Source organism: Arvicanthis niloticus, chromosome 11, assembly GCF_011762505.2.
Source record: "Arvicanthis niloticus isolate mArvNil1 chromosome 11, mArvNil1.pat.X, whole genome shotgun sequence".
NCBI classification, from domain to species: domain Eukaryota; kingdom Metazoa; phylum Chordata; class Mammalia; order Rodentia; family Muridae; genus Arvicanthis; species Arvicanthis niloticus.
In genome coordinates, this window is record NC_047668.1 from 53,051,367 (window position 1) to 53,068,771 (window position 17,405).

Here is a 17,405-nt window from a genome sequence, read left to right on the forward strand (position 1 = left end):
CCATCCTCTGTGCAGAAATCTCAACTGAGACACAGGCTTAACATGAAGTCTGTAAGAGCCGAATTGGCAACTTTAGGGCCCCTCAGAGCTCCCCCTGAGGTTGATCATGCATGGTGAGGTCTGACTATAATCCCAGTATTTCCAGAGGCCAAGACAAAAAGATCACAAGCTCCAGGAAAACCTGGGCTAATTGTAGCTAGCCTGGGCTACAGAGGAAAAAAAAAAAAAAAGATGTAGGAAGAAGGAAAAAAGAAAAGGGGAAGAAAAATAGTTAAACTACAAAAAAAAGGAAGTTGTGCACAGAGTTGGGAGGGAATGTGTGCTGCCCTCCCCACGGGAGGAACTCCTGCCTGGTACCCCTCACCACAACACTTGATCCTTTAAGTATATAAGCCTGTCCGTGCCTCAGCTTAATAAAAGCACCCTCCTCAGAGGTTTGGTCCTCTGAGGAAGGAGCTGATGCAATGTTGAGCCCACAGTTCAATGCCAGCTGCAGTTTACTTTCAGTTCAGCGTGGGCTTTCTGAGGCAGCTATAGTTACAGCAGCACAAGATATGACTAGGGTGCCCAATAGTTACCCCAAGGGTAGTTTGGATCAGACAGTACCCTGTCTGTTGAGATGTAAATAATGGGAGAAAGAAGAAAAAAAACGTGACAGCTGCCAGCATCCACTACATGAGTAGAGCTGGGTGAAGGACTGGTTATGTAACCATTGTGTCACAGGGTCTGCACTCAGAGTGGGGCTGAGCTAGGGAGACCTGACACCACTGGCCTTATAGGCTGGGTATTCAAGGTGAGCTTCTGGGAAGAGGGTCACTGGAGTAAGGCCCAAGCAGTACAGAGGTTGTAGGTTGTGATACCTTGAGGGAAGGACACAGTCCAAGGTCCTTCTCATTCACATCTCTCCCACAGGCCAGGGCAGCTCAGTGGAGTTTCTGTAGGATGCCAGGGCAGGCCCCGAGGGCCATGAGATGAGAGGCTCTGCCTTCAATGGTGTGGCAGCTCTGCTGGGCTAAAGACAACGGTCCCAGAGAGCCAATGTGGTGGGATTGTATTTCTCCATTTCAAGTTAGACACAGCCGTGTGACTTACTTTGGCCAACGACAAAAATTAATGAAGAAGCCAGTGAGTGAATGGCCAAGCCATCTTTCCCTTTGCCCCAGTGACCGGCAGTACCCTGGTGGCACTCTGGTAGCTGGAGTCCTGGACAGAGTCCTGGCTGCCCTTGAGCAGGGCCTGTGCTGACCTACTAAGACATTCACTGTCAAATATTTGTTATAGCCTTATTGAGGTTGATGGCACTCTAGCGGCTTTGACATACATGCAGGAAGATAAAGCAAGATGATGCTGAGACTAGCTAGTCTAGGCTATATTATATTTTTTTAAAAAGTGATAAAATTAAATACGAATTAAAGGAACCCTTAAAATGGCCAAAGAAGAGCCTGTTTGAATCTTCTTTCTAAGTTTTGGATCTTGCTTTATTTTAGTCTCCTTGTCCCAGGCATGAATGGATGCTCCTGGTCTCTTTGTGGGTCAGCACCAGGTTGAAAAGAGTAGATATCTACCTGGTCTCTGCTCACCCTGTCTCCCAGCGACGCTATGAAAGTCTAGCAAGGCAGTGGAGTCTTCAGAAACCTGGAAAGTGGGAGACAGCCTCATTCCTCAGCTTCCTTGTCTGGAGCCCTGGGTCACAAGGATGATCACAGTGAAGGCCACTACTGCCAGGAGTCAGACACAGGAAAGTCCAGAGGGAAGACCCTGAGGACACAGGATGCTAGTGTACATGAGGCCAGCAGTCCTGGGCTTGCCCGATGGGTTCCAAATGGCAGCCGAGAAGCCAAGTGTCCCTGCTTGGTTAATCTAAAAATAAACAGAAAGGCAACAAAAATCTATGTTTCAATTACTGCACACAAGCTGTTCAAACAGCCAGCTCCGCACTGGAGATGTGAACTTGTCAACGGAGGCCGCCTCGTTTGCATGCTTCGGTGGTGAGAGAGCCCAACCTCGCAACAGGCTGCCCTCTGCTCTCGGCCGCTGCATGTTTTTTTAATTTAATTAAAAACATGGACATAGAGTCGAGACAAGGAAAACTCATAGGCAAGTATACCAGGGTGATGGCTTCTAAGCAAAGACAAAGAAGACCGTGTGGTCTGACAGAAGCTTGGGGCTGGCATGGAGATCGGCCACAGGGTGGAGAAAACAGGTGGCCAGTGGCCAGGACAAACGACAGAAATCTCTCCCATGTGGCCACAAGCTCTTTTTCCTTGAGACTCATTGTAGATCCTAAGGAAGCATGGGCCTTGGGTTCCTAAAGCCAGTGTGATGGCCATTGAGCACATGGGGGTCATTCTCTGTTCAGGAGAGAGATCTCATCAGGGTACATGACTGACAGGCAAAGCCAGGGCTTCTGTCCCCAGCCACACTATATTCACGAACATGCAGCTCTAAGGAAGACATAGTCTTCTCTCCAGGGTGAACAGACTCCAGCTCAACTGCCTAGGTCTGGCTTAGGCTGGCTGCTAACTCCCCGGAGCCATAAAGGTTTTCTGCCTTGCATCTGCACTGTGTTTCTAGTAGCAGTATACCTCTGTAGACAGGAACCAGTGGGACCCTGCTCTTACCTGCCTCTCAGTGTCTTTCAGTGAACCAAATGTGATGGGAAAGAAAGAGAGCAGTGTCTCCTGGGGATTTGGCTAGCAAAAGGGAAGTACATAGGCTCACCCACAACATGCATTGGGATTTGAACAAGAGGGAAAGGGTGCAAGGTTCCAACTCATGGAAGAGAAAATCACATTCTCCAGGAAGGATTTGTGTAAGCAGGACACCTCCACCTCAGGTCCCACCAGAGAGAGGAGCGTAGGAAACCAGGCACACGTACACGCACTTAACTCTGGTAAAGGTGCCACAAATCCTGTGTGCTGAAGGAGCTGTCGGTTCCGCATTCACTCTGGACAGGGATTTTAATGTCCCCAGCCCTCGGAGCAATTCTGCAGCCATCAGCCCAGACGCTAGTTACTTGGTGAAATAAAAGAGCAGTCGAGTCTTTCCCAAGGAAGATAATATCCTGTCATAGGCAGTATGATCTGCCGGCCATGTGACGGCTGTTCCCTAATGTTTCCAAATAGACTTTTGAATAGACTCTTGTCTAGAAGAAAGCAAATTGCAAGAGCATTTTTGGCAGCCAAATAGAGCACACGCATCAGTCTTTTTTCTCTGCAACTGGCTGCTGGGTCTGGTTCCAGGCACCGAGTAGGATCCATTCATCAGCCTGGGTCACTGATGGACACCATTTCCTGTGGAGCGCTAGCATGTTGAATTAGTCAATTCTCCAAGATTCCGAATAATCAGGCCTGCCTGAGAGGCAGCCAGGAGCAAGTGGGAGGGCCCACTCAGAGAAGGGAAGTAACTGCAGAATTCTGCTCCAAAGACCTCTATCAGGGCTTTGCAAGACTGTGGGGGGGAAACAGGGATCCAATTTCAGGCTTCCATCCTCTGCAGAGCCACAAGAACATGAATAAGAAGGGGAGCCAAGATGGTTATTCCTAATGAGAACACTAGTTAATCCTCCCAGACCAGCCATAGCTCCCTCATCGATCCTCGTGTTTACAAGCGTCTAATTTATCTGCGCCTCCCCTCTCCCCTCATTTTATGCTGATATTATGTTGCTAACTGTCATTTCCAATATCTTTTTTATTTTTCATTATCACCATTAAAATGATTTACACCAGAAGCGATAGCACAAATGCCTAGTCAATTAGTCCCATGAGAAAAGTCTCTGAATCATGTATGCTTTTTAGGGGGGGGAAAATCACTACTACATCAAAACCAACAGCCAGAATCTCTCAAACCAAAGGTGCACACAGGAAGGGAGGGACCGAGAGACTGCTCTTCCGATACTGCTCACCTGAAGCCGGCACTGGGTACAGCCTCTCCAATTGCTTTTTTTTTTTTTTTTAAATAAAAAATTGGGCTTAGGAAAAAGGAATCTGTGGCATTTTCCCTCAAACCTAGCATCAGAAAAGCATTTTGAACATGTGTCATTTTAGGTCATATATTAAGCCCTGTAATTATAGAATGTGGGTTTTCCCAAAAGTACCTCACTCTCCCCAACACCACAAGGCCATCCAGAGTACTGAAAGCCCAGCCCTAGGGCTGAATCCTGTCTGGCTAACCCAGAAGATTCATAGGCTGGTGTATGCTACCTACAACCTGTTAAAACGTGTGATTCTGAGAGGCACTGCTAGTGAGCTCTGAGATGCTGGGTTTTGTTTGTTTGTTTGTTTTGTTTTGTTTTGTTTAGTGTTGTTTTTGTTTTGTTTAGTTTTTTTGGGACAGGATTTCTATGGATAGCCCTAGCTATCCTGAAACACAAACTGAGACCAGGCTGGCCCCAAACTCACAGGAGCTTCTCCCTCCTGAATGCTGCATTTAAAGGTGTACGTCACCACCAACCAGCTAATGCTGTGTTTCAGCACCCCAGTGATGGGCAGCTACTGACTGCCCAGTAACAGACTCACTGAAAGAGGACTGAGGCCCTGTCTCCAGCCATAGGTTTCCCCCTCTTCCTCACTTAAAAAATTCCAAGGTGAATGCTACCCTACCTCCACCATTGGGGAGGCTGTGAAGAAAATGTGGTGGCTCTGAAAGAAGCTTGTGTTGGGTCCGGGGGGGGGGGGGGGACCCGTAGAAGTCAATGCAAATGCACTGTGCTTTGTCACAAGTGCTAGGACCCATTGGATCACCACCTGCATACCTGAGATCCATGTAGCCTTTGACCAGGTTTACATGTACTTAGCACAAGAGGAAGAAGGGGGAACCGTCAGAATGGGCTTTTGAAGGTGATGGCCACTTTTGTGGACAGGATAGCTGTGACATCCTGATGGGTTCTGGGATACACATCCAATCACATCAAGTTGTCTACATTAAGTATCTGCATCTCCTTCTATGTCAGCCATACCTCATAGCAATTTAAAAGAATTATGCCCTTGAAAGGGAGTCACAGATGTGGTTCCATAAGGCCAGGCTACTGTCATAGTAACCCAATGGGCATTTAAGCAGGGCTACCCTCCTACTTGCTGGCGCCTGTCTCATCTACCACCTGCTACTAAGAAAGCTTTCAGTTTTCTGGATGGGCTGGGGTCAGGAAGATGTTGCAGGATTAGCTGGCATTGGCAAGAACAGGCTCTGCCCATCTTCAAATAACAAAGACAATGCTCTGAAATTCTCTGTTACAGAGAATCGCGCCACCTGGGGTCCAGGAGTAGACTCAGAGGTCACAGGTCATGGCTCTGGCTTCTAATTGGATTTGTAGCATCCCCTGCTGCCCTCTCCACTGCCCTCTGCCCCAACCTCAGGGCACTAAGGGAGGCTGCTTAGCTAGGTTCAGACCCTGTAACCTATAGTAGGGTTTGCTAGAACTTCCTAGATACTAAGCCTCAGGGAAAGGGTGAGCCATTTCAGCCTGGTGCCAGGCTAACTATTCTCCAGATGGGCTCTTAGTGGGTGAGGCCTTAAAGAAGAGGAATCACATTGGCTCCTCTTAACTGGGCAAGGCATGGGAAAAGAAAAAAATATTTCTCAGAACACAGGTTACATATAACAGCAATATCATATATGGTTTATCTTGAGCTCTGCTATTTTAAGTAAAAAGAACTAAAAAGGCCACTGCCCCTCAAGTTCCCCACCCCTCAGATGGATGAGAGAGGCTGGGTAATGTAGAGTTGCCCTGGCTTCTGTTTATACGGAGGATTTGAATGTGTCAGCTGTCCTAGATAGGCATCTACATGTGACCCCCATGACTCATGTCCACGTAGAGTCCCTGACACCTGCTCTCCCTGAGGAACATATCAACCTTGGTGTAGAGTCCAGGACCAAGAATGGAGCCTTGCTCATTACACAGAATATGGGGTACCCCTGTCCAGGCTTTGTAAGTGAAAGTGGACCCCAAAAGCAAGGCACATTCAAATCTCGGCACCAGGTGCCTTCCTCATCTCTAACCCTTGTCCCTGCCCTCCTCCCCAGTGCTCCGTGGTAAAACAAACAAACAAACAAACAAAAACACTTGTCACTTTAGTCTGGAATCTCCTAGTCCATGCCCTTGGATGCCCAGCCATGTAAACTATCAGCTGAAGTAAAGGAAACAGGGGAGAGACAGCCCTGACCGCAGAGTGATGCCAGAACTTATGTGGGAAGAAGAGCATGCCAGTCCCTCCCTGAGGTATATGCCTGGTGGCCTGGACTCTGGCTCTGTGAGTAGAGGTCTGGCCAGAGGAAGCAGGAGGGAGCAGCAAGAGGCCCACCCCAGCCCCAAGCAGACATGAATCTTTTAGTTACTGGGGTTGCTTAGTGGGCGTGAGGGTCTCTGCCCTCGTTGAATTGGAAGTACTTCCAGGAAGTACGAAGGCATTTTCCAGAGGCATCCTCAGCATCCCACCAACATCCACAGCAAGCTGTGGCCAAGCTGGCTCCTGGAAAGGCACCCAGAGAATTCCTTTGTGTTGCATCCGACAAGATGGTGTTCTGGCTGCTGTGTAATGTTTTGTTCCAGAAGAAAAGCTAAAAGATGCAGAGAGGAAGACGAAAATAATAAAGATGGGCACAGGCTGTTCCAATTGACTTGGCAGCACGTCTTCCCCAAATGAGGCAATCATCCATTTTCCAATCGGGCTGGACGTCCATGGCTCATTCCTCAGCCAGCCACCTTGGCTCCCCGAGTCTGGAGGCAGCAAGGGCTCCCCTGCCTTCCTGTGGATTAATCACGCCTTTAGGGCTCTCGCGGCCAGCGGCCCACTCCTTCGGCGTGTCTTAATGATAAGAATGAGGAAAGGGTCATTAGCCACCTGTGATCCTGTGTGCAGTGTGTATACACCATGAATGTTAATATGTGAGGGCCAGTGCCGACATCCAGAAAACACAGGGAGCCACTGGACACAGACCACAGCTATCCTGCTTGTGTATTCAAGTAGGCACAGCATACTGGTCCTGAACTGGATTTTAAGGGGCCAGTGCCCAGAACTCAAGAGACACTACTCTCTGGGCTCCAGCCCTACATGGGCAACACACACACACACACACACACACACACACACACACACACGGTGACACATGGCAATCCTTAATTATTTACTGATGAATAATTCATGATGCAGGCTTTCTAGGCAAATCTGTGTAGCAGAGCTGCTGATCTGGTATCTAGCAAGTGTCTAACAAGTGTCCAGGAGGCGGAGCCCAGCCAGCAGCTGCTAAGAAGGCACCAGGGCTGAGTATAGATGTCAGCTGATTCCTCTCTGATGTCCATCCTTCGCCTCCCAGGCCTTCTCAGAACTGTTGTAGTTCTCCCTGGGCTACAGGAAAGAGACCATCCATCAAGGCAGTTCCTGGGACTAGGGACACTATTCCAACACCATGGACATTAGCTAAAGATAACCTTCCTCCTATCAGCAATCTGTCGCCTCCCTGTGGCCCTGGGTGAGACCACCCTAAGGTTTCCCAGCTGCCTTGCACAGGAGGTCTTAGTATCTGTGTGCATTTACAGACACCATTTACAGCCTCAAGACTGACAGTTTCCTGTGAACTCAGTGCAGCAGCCTGCCAGTTCCTGCTGCCCTTGAGGCTGCAGGAACATCCTCCCTACCTTAACTATGGCTAGGACCATCCCCCAATGATGGGCTCTTTCTCACATACAGAGGCCCACAGGATGCATTTGTCCATCCTCACATAGTTCAGAGAAAGGGGCTGTTTGTCTGATGTTAGAGAGCAGAGGGGATAGGAGGACCCCAGGGACAGGTGACAAGTGATTTGGGGAGAGTAGAAGTCAAGGACTGAGGTCACTTTGATTTCCTCAATTTGATCCTTAATGATAGATAGTTGGTGTCTCCAAGAGAAGGGCACAAAGCCATTTCTCCTCCATTCCTGAATGTTTCAATACTATCAGATGCTCTGGCTTCTGTCATCAGGAAGCAAGCCACTTGTTTCTATCCTCTCCCAATGAATGGAGAGCCTAGAAGGAGGTAGATTCATGGAGCCAGCAAGTCAAGCAATGTACTTTTGCCGGAAGAAGAAGAACAGCCCTTAGTCCTCTCCAAGCAAGGGTCAATGGAAGAGAAAAGACCCTTCCCATTGTGCTAATGACACCCCAAAGTTGACCTTTGTACTGAGTCATGGGGGAGCTGCATTTTACGTCCTGGTTTTCCTAAGAACTGGTTAGTGAGACTTGGTCCTTGCATTGGGCATGCTCCTGTGCATGAGACACAGTGACACAGGTAGTTATGGTCTAGGGGCTGGATTGCTAGCAATGACCACATTTTTCAGAACAGAGCTTCTTCCTATTTGCTGTGATGCTATAGGAAGTACTCTTCCCTAGGGAAGGAGAGGATATCAAAAAGAAGAGAGTGGAAAGAAAACTGAAAGCCTGACCCAGCTTCCCAAGCTGTGCACAGAGCCTAGGCTCCAAGTCCTGAGCTGGATGTGGTACTGGGAAGCAGCCAGCAGGGTACCCACATATGCCGTGCTATAAAGACCTGCAGGCAAAATCATGGAGGTGCATGCTTGTTCTGGAGCAGTGGATTCTATAAATAAGAAGCATCAGTGAAAGAAAGGGTTTCCTCTATGCCTCACCCCAGGAGGTGGTCTGGCCTTCTTCCCTCCTCTCCTGGCTCAGCATTCCTGGGATAATTCAAAGACAGTACCTCGGTGGGGAAAGAGTTTGGCAAGATCCAGAGCCGAGTTCATGAATTAACTTGTTTGTCACTGAGCTTTCAGAATTAACCCAGGGCATGAACAAACTGTGGTCTCCGACCTGGGCCTCAGTGTGACCTTTCTCCACTGACTGATAGATGATTTCTTAGACTCTCCAGCTCCTTCCTGTGCTTCTGTTCTTTCCTTTCAAGACAAAGTCTTAAGCGATAGCCCTGGCTGACTTTGAACTCCCTATGTAGCCAGGGCTGGACTCAATCCCCTGGCAATCCCACCTCAGCCTCTCCACTGCTGGGATTATGAGGATGAACTGCCACTCTCTACCTCAGAGCGTTTCATCACAAGTATATGTCACACAAACAGGTGCTGGCAAAACTCCCTCACGCAGGCATAAGGCCTGGATCCTCTGCACACTGTCCCCTCCACACCAAAGGCAAGACAGCGGCTCCTCACACCCTCCCTTCTCGGTGCAGGGCCCCGTGCCAGGCTCCACCACTGCACAGGCACCCTGCCAGGAAAGGGCACTCTCTCAACAAGGAAGCATTTTTCTGTGTTTTGTCTGGAATTGCTTAACCAGTCTGCTCTGAGGTACCTCGTCCATTCGGGGGGCCTTCTTCCTCTGCTCAGACACTTCCTGTGCTCCCCACACCACTGTTCAGGTACACGTGGATGTGCACATGAGACCCCTGTGACATGCTGGCTCTGTGCCCAGCAGGAAATACTTACATTGCCACCTCTGGAGCTGGCCCTCAGCCGACTGGCTCCGAGTAAACTGCACCACGTTTCTTTCATTCGTTTGAAAGGGGAAATTACACTGAGGAATGAGGTCTGACCTGAGTGCTTGCATGCAAATAGTTGACCTTTGTTTTGAATACACTTAATGAGACTGAAACCAGATTGTGTGGCCTCCAGCTGCCTGAGTCTCCACCTCCTCCCTGGCATTTGAAGGAGACTGAAAGAGGTAGCAGAAGGCTGAGGAGGGTAGGAGGTGTAGATTGTGTGTCTTGTTTTTCTCTTACACACTGGAACTATGGGGCCTAGCACATGGCCCCCTGAGGTAAGCAGCTAGCTACATCCAAAGACATCCCTTTGACCTGATCCCAAGTTGCTCAGATGCCTTGAGACACATCTTGGTACAGAAATCCTGACCTCCCCAAACCTCTATGCTCCCTGAGAGGAAATGATTTCCTTGTCAATATATGAAGGCTTTGTTGTCCTATGGAAATGTAGGGGCTGGTTGAATGTATTAGTTGAGCTAGATGAGGTTTTGTTAAAGTAACAAGAAGACTTCCACTATCAACATATGATTTATGCTCTGATCACATGATGCCCCGTGCAAGCAGGGTGGCCTCTGGCAGGGAACAGCTGCACTCTCTTGAAGGTAGGACTTCCAAAGTTGTCAGATAGCAAAGTAAACTGTGGAGTCACGGGAAATATTTCAGAGTGGAAGCTAAGGAGATACTGCAGTTGGTAAAGTGTTTGCCTTTCAACAGAAGACCTAAACTCAACCCTGCTAACCATGAACTCGCTGCCCTGTAATCCCACTGCTGGGAGGCAGATGTTCACTTGCTGCCTGGCCAGTCTGCCTAGTGGTGAGCTTCAGCCTAGTGAGAGGCCCTGTCTCAGTAGAGGTGGATGTCATTCCTGAAGACAAGATGTCACCTGTGGAGGTCAGAGGATAACTTTCTAGAGTCATTTCTCTCCTTCCACCAAGTGGGACCCAAGGATTGAGTCCAGGTCATCAGGCATGGCACCAATTGCTTTTACCCAATGAGTTAGCTTGCTGGTCCAAAGGAAGATAATGTGTTTATTTAACCAAGTCTGGAAACCATCTTTATTGCCAGCCCACTCTTTTTATCTGCCAGATCCTGATAAAACAACAACCTAAGCTTCTGAGAGAGATCTTCCTGGGTGCTTAGAATGAATACCAAGGACACGGTGTGGCAGATACATAGCATAGACTCTGCCTACTTAGGACCCAGCCAATGGAAGCAAAAACCTGAGACTATGGCCATTGGTAGACAAAAATGGGGAGACAGGAGCCCAGACTATGAGGTCCAAATGTACCCCCAAAATGCAGATTAGCCTATAAAACTCCCCTTGGAGGCTCAAGTCCTACTTGCTAGAAAGGTAGGCCATTGTTTTAATGTAGTGCCTCCAAATTGCCAGTTCAGAGGCAAGAGGATTAATGTCTAAAGTCTCCCCCTTCCACACGGATGTGTCTGTCAAGTGTAGAAATGTTCAGTTACAAAAGAGTAAGTACTGGGGATGGTGTCAGACCAGTTACTGCATGTTGGATGGATGAGCACTGCCTCTGCATTGGGAGTAAGAAAAGATTCTAGAACAGTGGGGCAACCCGAACTCTCCAGTATCTCCTGAGCCATCAGGGAGAGTTAGGTCCTTATTCTAAAGTATGGGCCTTATTCGTGGAAAAGTAAAGAATTGTAAACAGATTTGTGCTTTTAAAACAGTTGGGTGGAAAAAAGTAGGCAATAGGTCCACATTTGAGGTCAGCTTGGGCTACATAAAATTCTAGGCCAGCCTGAGCTACAGAGAATTCTAGGCTTGCCTGAGAAGTCAGGGGAGACCCTGTGGAATGATAACATAGAGGAAGTGGCCAGGAGATGGGGGCAGATTTGACAGCCTGTAGGACAGCAGAATCTCGGACACTACTGTGACAAGATGGCTATCTCTGAGGCAGGACATTCCTGAGAATGGGCATTTAGGCTAAAGAATAGTGACTGGAATACAGCTAGGTGCTCTAAGGTAGGCTCAAGGAAGACAGCAAGGTACTCGGGAGAGCTGGAGAAGTAGCTTTGAGTGCCATGGATAAAAGGGAGCTGTCAAGTGAGATCATCCAAGGAGAGCCAATTCCACAGCTGGGGAGCAGGGATGAACCCCAAAAGAGAAAGGTCGGTGGTACATCATGTGAAAGAACATAAGGAATGACATGACCGTGCGTTGGATTTAACAAACAGGCCATCTGTGACCTGAGCAAGAGCATGTTCCCCTGGGGTAGGCACACAAGAGCCATATGGGAGCAGGTTCCAGGGCAAACAGGAATCAAGAAAATAGAACTGAGTTTAGACGACTTTCCCATAAGCCTCCAGTGGAAAATGTGAGGGATGGCCAAAGGGTGAAGAGCAATTTTTTTTTTCACTGTGCAATACTGAGTCAATATTTTAAATGAATTCTTGTGACATTTTATAAATCTGGATGCACAATGATGAACTGAACAGGGAACCAACATCCATCCTCAAAGGTACCAGTCATCTCTGCCACAGGTCGGGGCAGGTTCAGCTCAGGCTGCACTTAGTCTGTTCTGTGTACCTTACAGAACAACTCCCAGAGCTGGGCCACCACATAAGCAGAACATGGCTGCAGGTTTCCTGGGCTGGGTACAGGCTCTGGCTCCCAAACACAAGTCCTAGGCAATGAAAGCAGATATGCAAAGACCAGAGGAGGCTCAGGTTTTATAGACATCTTAAAAATAAGTGGCCTGTCTAGTAGCCAGCAGCTTCAGAACTGGGCTGGCAGGATAGAAGATGGAGCCTATAACCGAGACCAGGAGTGGGTGGCAAACAGAATAGGATCAGACATCACTAACTAAAGTTCTTAAGCAGCATCCAGGACTGTGTGTGTGAAGTGTAGAGCAAACTCTCACCTACAGCCATTTGTCTCTACCCTGGCATTCCCATGCCCTCTGCCTTTGCCTCTCCCCGCCCTCTACAGCCTTGTGTCTTTCCTGACTGGAGTAACTGGTCCCTGCCAGAGTAGGAGCCAGCCCTATCAGTGATGTTCAGCCAAATACAGTTCTTGGTGACTCACAAGGCCCTTCCCATACCATGGTGCGTCTAGTCTCCATGACAACCCTGAAAGGCCTTCTGTTCAGATACTCGGGAAGCCGCGTGGGAGATGCAGGGTGTGGAGGCCAGACTACTCAGGTCCCAGAAGTGTAGCTTTGAATCCTGGGGTTGGGGTTTTGAAGGAGGACCTGAACCCCAGAAGCTAACATCTTTTGGAGACATAGTGACCTTTTTCACCTGTTAGCTCCCTGCCTTCAGCGGGGATCACTTGTTCTCTGTGAGTCTCCTTGTCTGTAATTGGTGACCAAGTGTGCATTCCCACCTCACAGGTACTATATGGAACAGATAAGATTTCGGTTAAGGCTGTGTCCACTGTGAAGTGAGTGTACATGTGGGTCACATGACCTGTGCTTGAAGAATTCGAAGTCAGAGGTCTTCTGTCATGGTGGGGGTGGGATGTACACCTCACGTTGCTCAGGGCGGGGAGGCACAGCAGAACTAAAAATTACTACTTGAGTGTATGTGGGTTCAAATCCTGCTTATCACATTCCACAGTGTGTTCTTCATCAGCTGAGAAGTGGGACTGATAAAGCATGGAGGATTCACCAACTTGCTGAAATTCTGTGACTGGAGTATTTGAAAACCCATTACTGAACCCAGAGCAGGGACTGAACATATGCTGCTGCTGCTGGTTCCCACCTCCCTGTAGCCAGGCAGAGCTACTCTTTGCTTAAACCACCCTCCTGTGTTCTGTGCTCACAGGTCCGGGCTCTGGTTCCCTGTGAGAAGCTGCCACGGCCCACCGAGATGTCCAGGCACCATAGCCGCTTCGAAAGAGATTACCGCGTAGGCTGGGACCGCCGTGAGTGGAGCGTCAATGGGACCCATGGGGCCACCAGCGTCTGCAGCGTCACCTCCGGTGCTGGTGGTGGCACAGCCAGCAGTCTCAGCGCACGACCGGGTCTCCTACCGCTCCCTGTGGTACCCTCCCGGCTGCCCACACCCGCCACAGCTCCTGCTCCCTGCACGACCGGCAGCAGTGAAGCCATCACCAGTCTCGTGGCCAGTTCGGCCTCGGCAGTCACCACCAAGGTAAGACCTGCTATCCTTTCTGGGAAGGGGCCAGGCAACAACTCGGAGCCATGGCCTCCATGGAGTGCATTGCAGTTGTTTCTGAAGGTTAAAATGGCCCTTTTTACCAGATAGACTCTATCTGTAACCAACTTTTAGGAAGACAAGCAGATGCCAATGCCACGCGTGTGCTGATTAAAAGCTACCGCATGAGTGAAGAAGGGGCATTGCCAAGTTGGCAATACTCATGTCCCTAAATAGGAGAACTAAAAACATCTAAGTCCTCCAGGGGTCATCAGTGGCTGGAGTTTGCAGCCCTACTAGTCACACAGGGTCAAGAGCCCATTCTGGTGTCATCACCAGGGTGAGTTTTCTCATGTCTACAGTCCCTGCGAGCCTCACAGCGAGCCTGTAAGGTCAGTACATACATGCCTGCCTGATTGCTGAGGGTCCCCAGACATACTAGTTATAGTAGCTGCTGTAAGGACCCAGAACTCATCCCAGCAATGACTGCAGGAGTATTAGCTCCCCTAATGAATATACTTTTTTTTTTTAAAGAGACAGTTTCTCAGGAATGGAGGCAGAAGCCAGTCTGTATAAAATGGAATGTGGAAATTAATGTCCCCAAGGCTCTTAGCTGTCTTTGGGCTGGACGAAGGGACTCTGAAGCCCCCTCTTGCCTGTTGTACAGAGCCCTTCAGGCAGACTGAGCCACAGAGGGACAGCTGGTGGCCAAGGCAAGAAACACATTCAACCCTTCGTTCCCCTCAGCCAAGCAGAGGCTCTGCAGGCTGCCTTTGCCTCTGCCAGCCATTCAGAACCACTTCCCAGGAGCCCTCTCAGGGCCTGCATGTGTGCGTGTGTGCGTGTGTATGTGTGTGCTGCTTGTGTGCACGCGCGCTTTTCTTTTCCTGCTTTCATAAAGGTTGCAGGAGAAATTAAAGGCGGGAAGCCCCAGGCTGGCCATTGTGAGGTAGCTGCGGTGGTGGACGATGCTCTCCAGGTGCTCTGTGCCTTTGTCTCTACGATTTTCAAAACTCCCTTTCAGCCCTGCTTCCCATTAATAACAGCACTGCTGGCCGCAGAGCCCGGCGGAGACCCGAGACAATGGAGCTATTGGAGACCAGCTTGCAGCACGCTGACATCTTGCTGCAGTGTCTTATTGATTTTATTTTCCTGTTATGAAAACACCACCCCACCAAGGCAGGCAAGGAAGTAACCCTAGACAAGAGCAGAGATGGAGGATTATTCAGGCACACTTCCCAGGCCAGCCAAACACATTCCTGCCCTGGGCACCAGGCCCTGGCCACTCTGAATTGGTGACCTCTATCCAGGACAGCCTGCTTGCCAGCCATGCTGGCCACATCTGGCAGGCAATTGTCAAGGCCAGCTGTTTGCCATCTGGAGAATGGCGGCCTCTGGTGCCAACAGCCAGGGCTCCAGGTGAGAGAGAGAGAAACTGGACCTGCAGGTCTATTTGATGACTTTCATCCCTTCAGGATCAGTACCTGAGAGCCAGTATTGAGCTGCTTCTGGGGATATAACCTAGGCTTCTGCCAGGTAAAAGACAGTGCCCATGGCTCTCTGAAGGGATACCCTGCCTCTGCCCTGGACACATGGCACCTGGTTTGCTCCAAAATAGCTCAGTATTCGCTAGCCCTTCTCTCTAGCCAGACCCCAAACCACAGCCACACGAGAGGAAAAAGAACAAGCCGCAAACAGAAAACCACAGCTGGGACAAGGGCTGAGCCAGGGCCCAACCAGTAGTGGGAGAAAGGACGAAAGTTCAGGCCTGCCGGGAAGACCAGCTCCATGGCATGCAGCAGCGGGGAGACTACGTGCCACCTCTGCTGTGAACAACTCAGCCCAGTTTCATGCCTGTATGCTTCAGTTAGGGTCTGGTTAGGGTCTGAATTCTTTGGGTTGCTAGAAAATGGTGTGCAGAGAAAGGGTCGGACAGTAGCAGTGTACCTGGTGGTTTCTAGCGAGGGCACTGGTCTTCGATGTAAGCCAGCTATTCTCAGCCTGTGTGTCACGCCTTTCACATGGGGTCACATATCAGACATTCTGTATATCAGATATTTATATTGTAATTCATACAGTAACAAAATTATAGTTATGAGGCAGCAATGAAAATAATTTTGTGTTTGGGGGTCACCACAACATGAAGGACTATATTGAAGGGTTGTAGCATTAGGCAAGTTGAGAACCTCCGTTGAGGGCAATGGTGTTTCCTGTTACTCTGGCCTTGCTGCTGCTGGCTCAGATGCCTGTCCTCTAGCCTGTATGTCTACCTCTATGCCTTGATCACATCAGTGGACACCCAAGCCAAACCCGGGTGTCAATAGTACTTTCCCTGGTCAACCAGCCAGGTCTTCACCAAACAGCCACTAAAGAGCTGGCTCTTGCCATCGGGGAAATCATAGGCCAGTATGTAAATGAATGTGTGAGCATACAAGTCAGTATCTCTCCCATTGGAGTTATTGGTGACTCAGTGGAATAGATAAAATGAGACTTCAAAGTCTGTCTAGGTTTTAATTCCAATCAATCTCTTGCTGAGTGATGCTGGCCCCCTAGACCTCTGTTCTAGGATTAGTGCTTGATTACCAGGCTCACCACGAGGACCTTATGTGTAGAATCCCATGAAAAGTGCTCGGAATAGAACAGGTGCTGGCTGGTGGTTCATCATCTAGACAATGAGGTCACCCCTTCACCGCTGCCATCAGGCACTGAGCCTGGAAGAACAAGGCCGCCCTACTGTGAGGAGAGGTGCTTACTTCACTATCACCCAGAATAAAAGGCAGTGGAGGGATGTCTTCAGATGAACCGCAAAAGCTGGAGCCCTAACCAGGTGGGGAAGAAAATTATTTGGGTGTTTGGGATTCTAGGTGACCCCGGAAGTAAGACTAGAGCTAAGAGGGGAGAAGAAAGAGAAGAGGCTATGGAAGAGGGTGGCTTCTTGATCCCAACCTGAAACTGAATCAGTGTAACCAGCAAGCAGGTGCTCGAGGCAGAGGATGTGAAAGCTTTTATCAGCCCAGCCAGACGGCTTTTTCCTCAAAGGAAAGTATAGACCCCAGCATCCCAGAAGGCAAGGGAAAGGGGGTGCACCAATACAATCAGAGCGGGACTGAATTCCTGCTGCCCCAAGTGTGTGGGGGCTGCTGGAAGTCACTGACCTGACGCTGGGTGCAGAGGACCAGAGCCACTACTCAGGGGCCAGGACCACCCCTAGGAACCCAAGCGTGCTGACTCAGAGATAAGGGATAGCTCTCAGGCCTTTGGGGACATCCTTTTTTTGTCAGACAGGAAGCAGGTTGAACATTCCAAGCTCTGGTACTCAGGGCACCCTGACACTTTCTATGCCACAGGTCCAGTGCTAGGGTCTGCCCCTGCTCAGCCAGGACTGAGGCTCTGGGCTCCTGTCTGGAAAGACATTTATGCTCCCAGAGACTGGGTAGCAAGATGATGACAATTCTTTCTGTCGTGGCTACCTTCAGGCCTGATTTGACTTTTCTGTGTCTTCAGTTGCCCGTAGCCTAAAGAATCCCTGCATATTTTGATGATATGCAGGCCAGTTGGGTGAGCATGGACTCCTGGGCTACTGAGATACCAGGAGGGTCTAGCAGGCTATGCCTTCCCTCTCCTCAACACATAGGCGTTGCTCTCTAACCTCCAGGGCATGAGTCGCCAGAGCTGGAGGAAAGCTTTCTCCGAGACCACCCGACCTGTTTTTGCATCTAAGACTAGTAGCACTCAGAGAAAATACAATGTAACTATTTCCCGAGACAGAACCAGCCTGGGCCAGCTCTCTCCACCCCAGGCTGCATAGCA

At 49.5% G+C, this 17,405-nt stretch overlaps 1 protein-coding gene and 1 long non-coding RNA gene across 4 annotated transcripts in view; one reads left to right on the top strand and one right to left on the bottom strand.

The window, feature by feature from the left end:
* Positions 1-17,405, top strand: part of Klhl29 (kelch like family member 29) — a 294,522-nt gene that overhangs the window by 148,136 nt on the left and 128,981 nt on the right. For all 3 annotated transcript variants that reach the window (XM_034514405.2, XM_076942138.1, XM_076942137.1), the window contains exon 3: positions 13,263-13,592. In XM_034514405.2, the coding sequence (XP_034370296.1) occupies positions 13,308-13,592 (285 nt within the window). In that variant the 5' untranslated portion in view covers positions 13,263-13,307. The remainder of the gene's footprint in view (positions 1-13,262; positions 13,593-17,405) is intronic.
* LOC143443885 (uncharacterized) lies at positions 1,430-9,488 on the bottom strand. Its single transcript, XR_013113217.1, has 3 exons — positions 9,421-9,488; positions 2,879-6,803; positions 1,430-1,860 (listed from the first exon to the last, which is right to left on the bottom strand). It is a non-coding gene; the product is annotated as an uncharacterized LOC143443885 (long non-coding RNA).